The sequence below is a fragment of the Penaeus vannamei genome, chromosome 34 (genome assembly GCF_042767895.1).
Source record: "Penaeus vannamei isolate JL-2024 chromosome 34, ASM4276789v1, whole genome shotgun sequence".
Classification (NCBI taxonomy): Eukaryota; Metazoa; Arthropoda; class Malacostraca; order Decapoda; family Penaeidae; genus Penaeus; species Penaeus vannamei.
The window spans coordinates 4743461-4755960 of record NC_091582.1 but is presented as its reverse complement, the minus strand read 5'-3'; the positions used below and the strand labels follow the sequence as shown (position 1 = coordinate 4755960).

The window sequence follows — 12500 nt, the reverse complement described above, 5'->3', positions numbered from 1 at the left end:
GAGAGTGATAATGAGAGAGTGATAATGAGAGTGAGAATGAGAGAGTGAGAATGAGAGAGTTTGAGAGTGAGAGTGAGAGTGAGTGAGTGAGTGAGTGAGTGAGTGAGTGAGTGAGTGAGTGAGTGAGTGAGTGAATGAATGAGTGAGTGAGTGAGTGAGTGAGTGAGTGAGTGAGTGAGTGAGTGAGTGAGTGAGTGAGTGAGTGAGTGAGTGAGTGAGAGAGAGAGAGAGAGAGAAAGAGAAAGAGAAAGAAAGAGAGAGAGAGAGAGAGAGAGAGAGCGAGAGAGAGAGAGAGAGAGACAGAGAGACAGAGAGTGTCACTGAGTGAATGAGAGAGGAAGAAAGTAAGAAAGAAAGAAAGGAGAGGAAGAGAGGGGGAGACGGAAAAGCAGAATAAATTTCCTTATCATTTGCCTTTTTTCAGTGAAGATGATTTGTCTGATCCAGAAAACATATGATACGAAAGAAGGAAGAAGTTCTACACCAGAGGCCTGGAGATTGCGTGGCATGTTTGATGTTTAATTCCTTTCTTAACCCATTGGCTGTGGATTGACTTACAATCCATAGTATTTTTGCTTTGTTTTTATTTTTTCTGTACACAGATAGCACTTAGCTACAAATTATCAATTATTATAATTTTATTAATCTATTGATTTTATTATTTATATGATTAATTTGATATTAGAATACTAACAATTAATACAATTTTATCATTCTAAGAATTACGGAAAGGAGAAATTATTTGAGATAGGTAGGACTAATGACTGAATACATTGGTAACTAAGTGCTTGCTGAGCCATTTCCATATAAACACAATTAATAAACTAAAATTACAGAAGAAATGGCATGTAGTCTTACCATTGGCATCTAGTGAGTTAAGTTACAATTTTATTAATCAGTAATTTTGTCAGAAGGTGACCAAGACTATATATCTTAATAGACTTATATTTGTTTGTAAATGTGTATGTTGATATATAATCACATTCTCTATATATCTATACCTGTCCTATATTAAGCGATGCAGTGACAACTCAGGGGGAATGTGGTGGCATTTTCACCAATCTCCGGCCCCCCAAATGATGCCTAGTGTAAAAGAAAAATTTGGAAAGTTACGAAAATGAATATGGGAAATTATTTATGTATATAGTTTTTTAATAATTTTGAAATGATTTTCCTAGAAATAATGCCCAATGGATTACTGTTTAATCTTAAGACAGAGAAAATGGGTTCTCTTGTGAATATAGAGTATAATGATATTAAACAGCAAGAAGTACATGTTTAAAAAAAATCTAACTCAAATATTATTGCACAGATAAAAAGAAATATTTGTTTTGGTGCGAAAGAGTAGATAAGATTGTCTTGTTTTATATATTTTTTTCATAAAACCTAATTCCTGGGCCCACAAATCCCTATTTATGCTCCTGTAGCTATGGCTGTGTCTACACATGTATTTATCTATGTCTATTAATCTGTTTAACTCATAATACTCAAGATAATATCACTTATATGAAAATTCAATCATAGGGATGTAGCTCGGATTTTTAAAAAGTTTATATTTACTTAGAAACCATTATGAAAGGTGCCTTCAAACATTACAATTGTACTGTTGTTCCTACCCTGAAATATTTGTTATAATATTTGTTGCATATTGTGACTGTGTTTCGATGTATGTTTGTATGTGTTAATGTGTTTCTTCATGTTTTTTTTCTTCAACTTCATTTTCTTTTTCAAAATTTGCATGTGATTTAAGGCTTGAAATTAGCTGATTATCTCTTGCTATGCCTTTTAGAGTTAATGTTCATATAGTAAAAAATGCTATAAATTAGTTTATTAAATGAACACTCTTAAATGTTTTATATGGGTAATTTTTCATATTTGAGTATTGCTGCTTTTTAATGAATTTGCCATTAAATAAATTTTATTATTATTATTATATATACATTTCTTAAATTACATACATCATAGCAATACATCCAATATATCCATCTTCTCATGTCTGGTGATGATTAGCAAATATTAAATTGATGGGGAAACCTTTTGCCACCTGAACTGAAGTTTTTTGGGTGATGTTAATGAAGGAGCACAATAAAAAAGCATGCCATTCCATTTCTGTTTCACTCTCCTTCCTGAAACCTTGTATATTCTAGCAGTGCAGGACCAACAGCAGTTCCAAGATCGTACTACCCTGTTGGTATATCTACTCAACACCCAGAGCCAGTAGTCCCTTGCAGCTATACAGTAGTGCTATATCAATAATTCAAACAAATTCCACCTTCCATAGTCTATTAACTATAGTTGCCTCCTTAGGCTACACCCGAGAAATTTGAGTTGGAAATGTTGTCCTATTGCCTTTAGGTTATCAAGGTGTACAGAATGCTGGCTTTATCTATGAAAGTGGGTGCTGCAGGAGGCAGTGCACCACATTACTCTATTACTCCAACAGCAGTTGACGCCAGATTCACCCTTCATAATTAGGGTGCATTGATAGTGGATGTGACCTGGATGCTGTTGTTAAGCTGGGGCTTCACATATTCAACCATGAATATAATAAAAGATTTTCAATGTGTAAGAGCAAGACAGGTCTGTAAGTGATTATTTTGTTAGGTGTGCTCAAAAGGTGACCAATTTCTTGTTCAAATGTCTACTGTACAATGCAGAATGCATGTTGCTAAGAAAGCAGTGACGAAATGTTGAAAAGTCAGGTCTACAAAATGTATGACTCCATAGACTGTTAATGAGCTTAGGATCATTTGCTGTACCAATAATACCTTGGGTGGAAGTGTGGCAGATGGCTGCTGGTGTAGCTGGCACTTCACAAAAGGCAAAGCACAACCCACACGTCCCTGTGAGAATTTATAGTTTAGATAGTTATCTGCCACAGCTGTCAAAGGCAGCATCATTTCAAGAGGAGTGCAAGATATTCTAGCAGACAGGCAGCCGCCCATGATATCTTGGGCACTGTGACCATTGTATACACTCTCTTCTGCCAATCCATTATGGAAGTGACCATTAAACATTGGTAAAGAGAGGCCTGACTTTCCATACCTGCCACAACTGATACAGGGCCAAAAGTTTATGATTTTGGGCCCTCTCTACTGTCCAGTTTACATCAGGCCACAATGCTGCAGAAACGGGTCAGTCTTTAGAATGTGACAGATCTAATACTGCCAGTAAAGGCTCATTTCCTTTAAGAAAATTCATACCAGTTGCTGGGGTTGGTGCTAGAGTTTTGTGGCAGTCGCACACTGCCAGCTGCTGCCGAGGTCCTCATCTATACCCCTCCCACTACCAGAGGAGCACAGTGCATGGGGAATGGTTATAGAAGCGTTTTTCGTCCACACTGTTCACCATCACAAGGGAGCCATTACAGATGATAGAAAGTAGGCCTGGCCATATCCACCTAACTGCTAATGCACTCCTCAAAGCCTGCTGCCCACTAGTGTTGGTGCCGAAACACTGAGAAGACAAGGTGAGAGCATACCTGGAGGAAGGCACCAAACAAGCGAGCCCTGAGCCCGTAACTGCAAGATAACCCACAGAGGGGTGCTTCATCGTTTGTACCAAAGGGGAACACACCACAGTCAGCCTGTTTCGAACGCATATTGAAAGAGCAGCTACCCCACCACTTTTATGGTGCAGTGGAAGAGGTTGAAGTATTGCCAGATCTCATGTGCCACTGCGTCACTGGGATGCGTATATAGGCCATTTCGATGATGCCGTTCAAGACATCCCCGAGAGGTAAGTGTGTGGATGGTACACTCACAAGCCAGTCACAGTGGAAGGTATTCAGACACGTATTTGACTTCTTGGATATATACGCAAAGGTCATCATCCTCAAACTCGAGGTATTCCATTTTGCCAGAAGGGAGATAGACTTTCCTCTTAGCAAGGGTGCTTAATAACTTACCAGACCACTGACGAGCACTTAGCGGCCGTCGAGACTCTCATGCCAGACAAGCTCTCTGTCTCTAATATCAGATCTTAGCATGACCTTGAGAACTAGCTTGCCTCATTCTTCGTCATGGACCGAATGACGCACACTTTCAGGGAGTTTCTGAAGAAGCTTGTCGGAAAGTACATGCACTGGGATGCAGTGTGTCAAATTCCACCAAACCCAGGGTACTATATGCCAGCTTGCCAGCGATTGGCTTTGCGTTTTATGATAAGACCTGTCCCGCAGTCGTCATTGCAGACTAGGGCAAAGAAGGGACTGGTTTCGTGTATCAATAGCAGTACTGCAATTGCTTCTCTACCGACGTGTCCTTCTGCAGGAAAGAACGGTGGCGACGCGCTCTCTGCGACTACCGCCACCTCACCACCGCTGAAGCACGCTCCTGCAGTGGAAGGAGAAGCCCTTGGTATGGTACTTCCAGAAGCAAACACTTTCTCCTCAGGTGCCCCAATCTCACCAAACTCTCCGACGACAGGACCCTAGCAAACGTTGGCAACTCAAGAAACTGTGAACTCAAGGAAAGTGTGCTGTTGCAGAAGTACCTCTTGGGAGAGAGTAATAATGCAGCAGATTTCCTCTCACTCATTGAGTACTCAAAGATTCTCCTGACATGAGAGGTTATCTGGATCAGTTGATGGTACGTCACAGATGGAACAAAGATCAGGACGCCGGCCTCTCCATCAACTGCTGCTAGCTGACTGTCGGCTCAGACAGGAGACAAGAAGCAAACCATACTCGCCCCTTTGCAGTGTGAGGCACAGGCTGGTAGTCGTCAGAACTTGGTTACATGCTCACGCACATACGGTTCTGGTCTTGGCAGGCGTCCCTGGAATGAAAATCCACCGAAAAAATAGTTAACAAACAGATAAAACTTAGTATCGCTTGCCAGAATCACAGGTACAAACTTGAAAACACCAGGATCATACATAAAGATAGGGTATGACTATAACTACTACTGCTGCTGCGACTTGTACTATTACTGTTATTAATATACTGACCTGACCTAGTACTGAAGCTTAGTACAGTATTATAAGACGCCCCTGAGATGATCTGCTGTAGGTAAGAGCCGTTGGGAGCTCTTAGGAGACATCCTGCAATGAGAGGGCGGTCGCGGATCCTAGAAAAGGAAGTGCGAGAATCCTGGAAACGGTAAGGCTAAGAAATTCCAAACAACTAAGACCTCCGGGAGAAAATAGTCGTATAGGTAGGGCTGGAATTCTATGGACTCGTCTGCTAAACGGAAACAAAAAACGACCAACGGATGGTGACGTTACTACGGATTTTTTCTTTTCCCGAAGGCCATATTTTTGTTATTTTTTTGACTATAGCTGTTTTCATGCACAACAATACTGATATATGTTCCCATGCTCAAATAGATAAGACATGAAAATTGCTGAAACACTCCTGGTATGAACTGATATGATGTGGCAGACCGAACGCCAACACGGCGGAAATTTCAACCGATGTCACTTCAGCTGGGTCTTTCACTTGGGCATCACCAAAGGCAGAGCCACAGTCCCATAGAGTGACTTTAAACCTTCAGCCCTGCAACACACTCACTATGAATAGTCATATACTTTTTAGATAAATGAGGTTTACAGGTTCAATGTCGCATTTTCTTTAGTTATGCATCTAATACATCTTCTATAAAGAGATGCGGGTGCATTTTATGTTGAATGTTACACTTCTGACTTGGTAATGTGTTTATTGTATATTGTTTTATATAGTGCAATAAATAAGAAATAACGCAGGGAATCTTATAATCACCAGAGTCTGATCCTACGCACTGTAACTGTAATCTAATATTCATCCGTTTATGATAGTGTATGGTCCAATATAATTATTTATATCCGTTTTCTTTGTCATCTGATGTTTAGAGAACGGCAGAAATGCTACTACGGAAAAGTGAACAGGCAGGAGCAGGAGGAGAACTGACGTCAGGGGGGTGGCTTCGTCTGGGTATATTCAGGGAGTTAAAGGGAAGGGTTTAATTTTATCTTTTATTCTCTCTAGCTCAGACTCTGTGTTTCTTTCTCTCTCTCTCCTCTCCCCTCTATATGTATGCCACACACACACACACACACACACACACACACACACACACACGCACGCACGCACGCACGCACGCACGCACGCGCGCGCGCGCGCGCGCACACACACACACACACACACACACACACACTCACACACACACACACAAACAAACAAGTAAAAATACATATACACACATCTATCTACCTATCCATGTATCAATATACACTCGTTCCCGCTTTCCCGCCTCTATCAATCATCCGAACCCCCAACTTTTGACTTTAACTTCGAACCCTTAACCCTTCCTTTCAATCTCATTAGGGAGCAAAGGCGACAAAAGAGCATCTAAATTGCGTACTCGAACCGCTAAGAGAGAATTGGAGTGCGGAGTGTGACTTATTCTTAGGCTGAGAACCGCAATTGGGTACTTTAGGTTAAATGGCCGGCGGTGCTCAGGCGAATGGGCTCATTTGCGGGTTTTTTTGGCGCGCCGAGAGAAGAGGGAGGTGGCGGGGTTAAAATTTTTCTTCGGTTTGAGTTTTAGATCGTCTTTCACTGCTGTTTTCTCTCTCTTTTTGTCGTTCGTTCTTTCTTTCTTTTTTTATGGATATTTTGAGACTTTTTTTTATTTCTCTATACATTTTTTAAAATTCTTTATCTCAATATTGTTTTGATATTTTTAAATCTTTATATTGTTTTTAAATATCTTTTATTGTAATATACATTAAAAAAATCTTCGCTTTTTTCCTTTCTTCATCACTCTTCTCTTCTCTCTCCCATATTCTCCATCTCTTCATCTCATCTCTTGTATATTCATATTTTCCATCTATTTATCTGTCTACCTGCATAGATCTCTCTATATCCATCTCTTAATAACTATCTCTGTATCTCTCTCTGTCTTTCTATCCATCCAAATATTTATTTATCTACCTTTATCTATCTATCCACCTATCTATCTATATGTATATACATGCATATAGACAGATAAAGAGATAGATAGATAGAGAGAGGGAGAAAGAAAGAGAGAGAGAGGGGGAGAGAGAGAGAGAGAGAGAGAGAGGGGGGGGAGAGAGGGAGGGAGAGAGAGAGATAGATAGATAGATAGATAGATAGAGAGAGAGAGAGAGAGAGAGAGAGAGAGAGAGAGAGAGAGAGAGAGAGAGAGAGAGAGAGTGAGAGCGAGAGCGAGCGAGAGCGAGCGAGAGAGAGAGAAAGAGAGAGAGAGTGAGAGCGAGAGGGAGCGAGAGAGAAAAAAAAAAGAAAAAGAGAAATAGAGAGCGAACTCATCACTCACGCAACCTCCATGCAACTGCCCTCCTTCTGCCAACCGGGAGAAGGATAAATACCTTTGCAATTGCACGCAACATACAGGAAATAGGTACGTTTTATACCAACTCAAAGAGCTCCCGTTGCAGAGCTGTGGAGGTCTGCGGGGCTGTCATCACTGCGATTAGAGGAGTAGATAGATAGAAAAAATAAGACAATTGAGGAAGACTGGGGAAAGGAAAAAGAAAAGAAAAGAAAGGTAACTTTGAAATATTCTGGTATTGCTGTTTTGATGTTTTTTTTTTAATTATTATTTTTTATCTACTGTACTACTGGTGCTACTTCTGGTAATAGTAATTATGATAGTAATGATATTGGAAATAGTCAGATTGATAGATGGGCAGACAGATCGATAGATAGATGGACAGATAAATATAGACTGATATATAGGTAAACATACAGATAGAAAGCTTAATATATCGGTGGACTGATAAATAGATAAACATATAGACAGATATAGATTGATAGATAGGTAGGCAGACAGATAGAAAGCTTAATAGATGGGTGGATTAATAAACAGATAGACAGATGGACATATAGATAGATAGATATATTTTGATAAATAGGTAGGCAGACAGATAGAAAGCTTAATACATGGATTGACTGATAAACAGATAGACAAATAGATAGATGGACAGACAGATAGATAGATAGTAAAAGAGAAAGAGACGCAAATAAAGGAGTGAAAGATTAGGAGGACGCAGATTTGAAAGGGAAAGTAAAACGGAGATATTTTGGTCCAGGAGGCTCGCAGAATTCATCAAGTTTGGAGAGAGATGGGGATGTGTGTGTGTAACAGATACACACACACACACGCACACACACGCACACACACACAGACATACACAGACATACACACACACACACACAAACACACACACACACACACACACACACACACACACACAACACACACACACACACATACATGCACACGAACTAAGAAAGAGAGAGAGAGAGAGAGAGAGAGATTAAGAGAGAGTAAGAGAGAAAGAGAGAAAGAGAGAGGAGAGAGGAGAGAGGAGAGATGAGAGATGAGAGAGAGAGAGATGAGAGAGATGAGAGAGAGAGAGAGAGAGAGAGAGAGAGAGAGAGAGAGAGAGAGAGAGAGAGAGAGAGAGAGAGAGAGAGAGAGAGAGAGAGAGAGAGAGAGAGAGAAAGAGAGAGAGAAAGAGAGAGAAGGGGGTGAGAGAGAGAGAAAAAAAGAGTATGAGAGAGAGAGAGAAAAAAAAAGAGTATAAGAGAGAGAGAGAGAGAGAGAGAGAGAGAGAGAGAGAGAGAGAGAGAGAGAGAGAGAGAGAGAGAGAGAGAGAGAGAGAGAGAGAGAGAGAGGAGAAAGAGAGAAAAAAGAGAACAAGACGCCGAGAGAAAGAGAAGAAAACGAGACAGAAAGCGAGCGAGAGGACGAGACAGAGAAAGACAGAATGAAAGGCAGAAACAAAGAAAAAAAAGAGAACGAATAGGAAGAAGACACCTGAGCAAAGACTTCAGCCCCCCCCCCCCCTTCTTCTCTCCCCCTCCCCCCTCCCCCCCTTCCCCCCACCGTGGCTCAAACCCCCAAACTTCCCCACAAAAACTAATCTCATCCGGAGAGGGAAAGTCGTGACGCACAGTCCGTAACAGACAGCGTGACGCCGCCCCGTGACGTCACAGTGGCACTCCTGCGGTTCGTCTTCCGTCACAGGGCTTGGCACCTTCGAGGGGCAGCCTCATTAGCACGTGCAAGTGGGCGTGGAGCGAAGGAAAGGGAGAGGTGGGCGTGGAGCGAAGGAAAGGGAGAGGTTTTCATGACAGCTTTGGATGGCAATGGCAGGTCGAGCTGTTGCTGTTTGTCGCTGTTCCTGCCGTCTGTTGCTCGCGCTGGCGGAGGAGGCTCTCTGAACGGGTGCTGTTGCTGGCGAATGAGGATGCTGCTGCTGCTGTTCCTTCGCTGTTTCTGGTGCTGCTGCTGGAGGAGGAGGCTCTCTGAACGGTGCTGTTGAAGATGCTGCTGCTGTTGCTGTTCCTTCGCTGTTACTGGTGCTGCTGCTGGAGGAGGAGGCCCTCTGAACAAGTGCTGTTGAAGATGCTGCTGCTGTTGCTGTTCCTTCGCTGTTACTGGTGCTGCTGCTGGAGGAGGAGGCCCTCTGAACAAGTGCTGTTGAAGGGGAATGAAGATGCTGCTGCTGCTGCTGTTCTTTCGCTGTTTCTGGTGCTGCTGCTGGAGGAGGAGGCCCTCTGAACAAGTGCTGTTGAAGATGCTGCTGCTGTTGCTGTTCCTTCGCTGTTACTGGTGCTGCTGCTGGAGGAGGAGGCCCTCTGAACAAGTGCTGTTGAAGATGCTGCTGCTGTTGCTGTTCCTTTGCTGTTACTGGTGCTGCTGCTGGAGGAGGAGGCCCTCTGAACAAGTGCTGTTGAAGATGCTGCTGCTGTTGCTGTTCCTTCGCTGTTACTGGTGCTGCTGCTGGAGGAGGAGGCCCTCTGAACAAGTGCTGTTGAAGATGCTGCTGCTGTTGCTGTTCCTTCGCTGTTACTGGTGCTGCTGCTGGAGGAGGAGGCCCTCTGAACAAGTGCTGTTGAAGATGCTGCTGCTGTTGCTGTTCCTTCGCTGTTACTGGTACTGCTGCTGGAGGAGGAGGCTCTCTGAACGGTTGCCGTTGTTGGGGAATGAGGATGCTGCTGCTGCTGTTCCTTCGCTGTTACTGGTGGTGGTGCTGCTGTTCCTTCGCTGTTTCTGGTGCTGCTGCTGGAGGAGAAGGCCCTCTGAACGGGTGCTGTTGCACGGGAATGAGGATGCTGCTGCTGTTCTTGTTGCTGTTGTTGGCTGGCAATGGCGGGTCGAGCTGTTGCTGTTCCTGCCGTCTGCTGCTTGTGCTGGCGGAGGGGGGCTGTTGCTGGGGAATGAGGATGCTGCTGCTGTTCCTGTTCCTGCTGTTGGCGGATTTTTGCTGTTATTGTTATTCTTTTATTGTGTTTGTTATTATCATTGTTTAAGTATTTGGTGTTGTTCATTATTTGTGTTATCATATGCGTATGTATCAATAATGATAACGATGATAATGATAATAATGATAATAAGTACAATAACGTTAATGATAGTAATGATAATAATAATAATAATAATAACAATAATAATAATAATAATAATAATGATAATAATAATAATAATATCAATAATAATAATAATGATTATGATACTACTACTACTACTACTACTACTACTAATAATAATAATAATAATAATAATAACAATAATAATAATAATAATAATGAAATTGATAATAAATGTCATAGTAATAATAATAATGATAATGTAGTAGTAATAATGATGATGGTAATAATAGCAATAATTAGAACAATGATAATTATAATAATAATGCAAGAAATGATAGTACTGATATTAATTATAATGGTGATAATGATAATGCTAACAATGATAATAATGATAATGATAATGATAATAACAATGATAATAAAAAATATGATATTGATAGAAATGATAATGGTAACAATATCAATAATAATGACAAAATAAGAATGATAATACTGATAACAAAATAATGATAATTACAATGATATAAATAGCGATGATGATAATGATAATAATAAAAATGATAATGATAATGACAAAAATGATAATGATAACAATAATGATAATAATGACAATATCAATGATAATTGTCATTATAATCAGAACAATAATAAACAACATAATAATAATGGCGCTCATAGTAATGGTATTGATGATAATAGTAATAATGATAATAATAATGACAGTATCAGTGGTAATAGCACTAACTAATAATAACTTTAATGATAATAATGATAACAATGACAGTCATAATGATGATAATGATGATTATAGTATAGTGATTATGTGGACAATAATGATAATAAAGATTTATCATTATGATTATTACTATCGTGGCTGTTGTTATCATTATCATCACATAATGATAATAATAATGTTAATTGTGAGAATAATAATAATAGCAATAATGATAATAATGATAATGATGATGATGATAATAATAAGTATGGCAACAATAACAACTATTATTACCATTATCATTCGTATTTTCAATATTATTATCATTATCATTACTATTACTTTATAATAATAGGACTTATGAAATCATGACGATAACAACAACAATGATCAAGATAATATCAATAATGATAGTAATGATACTATTATCACTTCCAGTAGTACTTATCATAATCATTATGCTTGTAATTGTGGTTATCATCATTACTATCACTATATTCATGAATTACGTGTTAAACATAATTTTTGTTATCATATTGCTGTCAGCATTCTTCACTGTGCTATCATGATTGTTATTTGGTATATATGTTGCGGTTTCTTGCTACTATTTCTGTCTATTAGTTTCGTTTTGTTTACTTTTAACTCAATTGATCTTCTTTCACTAGTTTTATAACCATCATTATGTTCATTATTAGTGTTGTTAGCATTACTGTTGTTTTTGTTATCATCATTACTCTATATAACTTTGACTATTTGTGCAATCCTTTTAAAAGACAAAATAAATAACGTGAGAGAAAGAGAAAACGAGACAACGCAAATAAATACACAGAAAACGGAATGTGAAAGAAAACGCGACGAAAATAAACATTAGAAAGTATCCACTCCGAATGAAATTAAAGAAAATAGAGCAAGACATATATATATAAAACGTCTTGCATATATCTGATCCTTGATCATATCCACAGACTCATAAAACTGTACGAAACCGCTACCGCAGAGTTAATAAGGTGGTTTTTTATCCGTTCCGTTCTAATACTCGCGGGTCTGTTGCCACTCTCGCCTTCTCGTACCTGCGCGCAACCGATCTGTGACGTCATGATGTTTTCATACTCGGCGCATGTGAGATAGAAAGAGGAGAAGGGGGGGGGGTAGAAAGAAAGGAAGGGAGGAGGGAGGGGAGGAGGGAGAGAGGGAAGGACGTGGTTGAGGGAGAGAAGGGAAGGAGTGAAGGAGAGAGGGGTGGGAGGTTGAAAGAAAGGGAGGGAGGGAGGTGGGGAGGTATAGACATAATGATAAAGAGAGACTGAGATAATTATATTATTACTGTTATTGTTATTACCATTGTCATTATCAGTATTATTATTATCATCATCATAATTATTGATATTATGATTATTATCATTATCGTTATCACTTGTACTAGCAACGCTAATATTATTGTAA

At 40.0% G+C, this 12500-nt stretch overlaps 2 protein-coding genes across 3 annotated transcripts in view; one reads left to right on the top strand and one right to left on the bottom strand.

Annotated features, from left to right (window-relative positions):
• The window catches only part of LOC113828342 (putative gamma-glutamylcyclotransferase CG2811), an 8877-nt gene extending 6771 nt beyond the window's left edge, over nt 1–2106 (top strand). For both annotated transcript variants that reach the window (XM_027381283.2, XM_070113245.1), the window contains exon 5: nt 425–2106. In XM_027381283.2, the coding sequence (XP_027237084.2) occupies nt 425–458 (34 nt within the window). In that variant the 3' untranslated portion in view covers nt 459–2106. The remainder of the gene's footprint in view (nt 1–424) is intronic.
• Nucleotides 2107–9021: 6915 nt separating this feature from the next.
• The window catches only part of LOC138868046 (ataxin-2 homolog), a 9293-nt gene continuing 5814 nt past the window's right edge, over nt 9022–12500 (bottom strand). Inside the window, exons 2-3 of the mRNA XM_070145484.1 lie at nt 9992–10219; nt 9022–9931 (exon numbers count right to left, since the gene is read on the bottom strand). Of these exons, the coding sequence (XP_070001585.1) occupies nt 9022–9931; nt 9992–10219 (1138 nt within the window). The remainder of the gene's footprint in view (nt 9932–9991; nt 10220–12500) is intronic.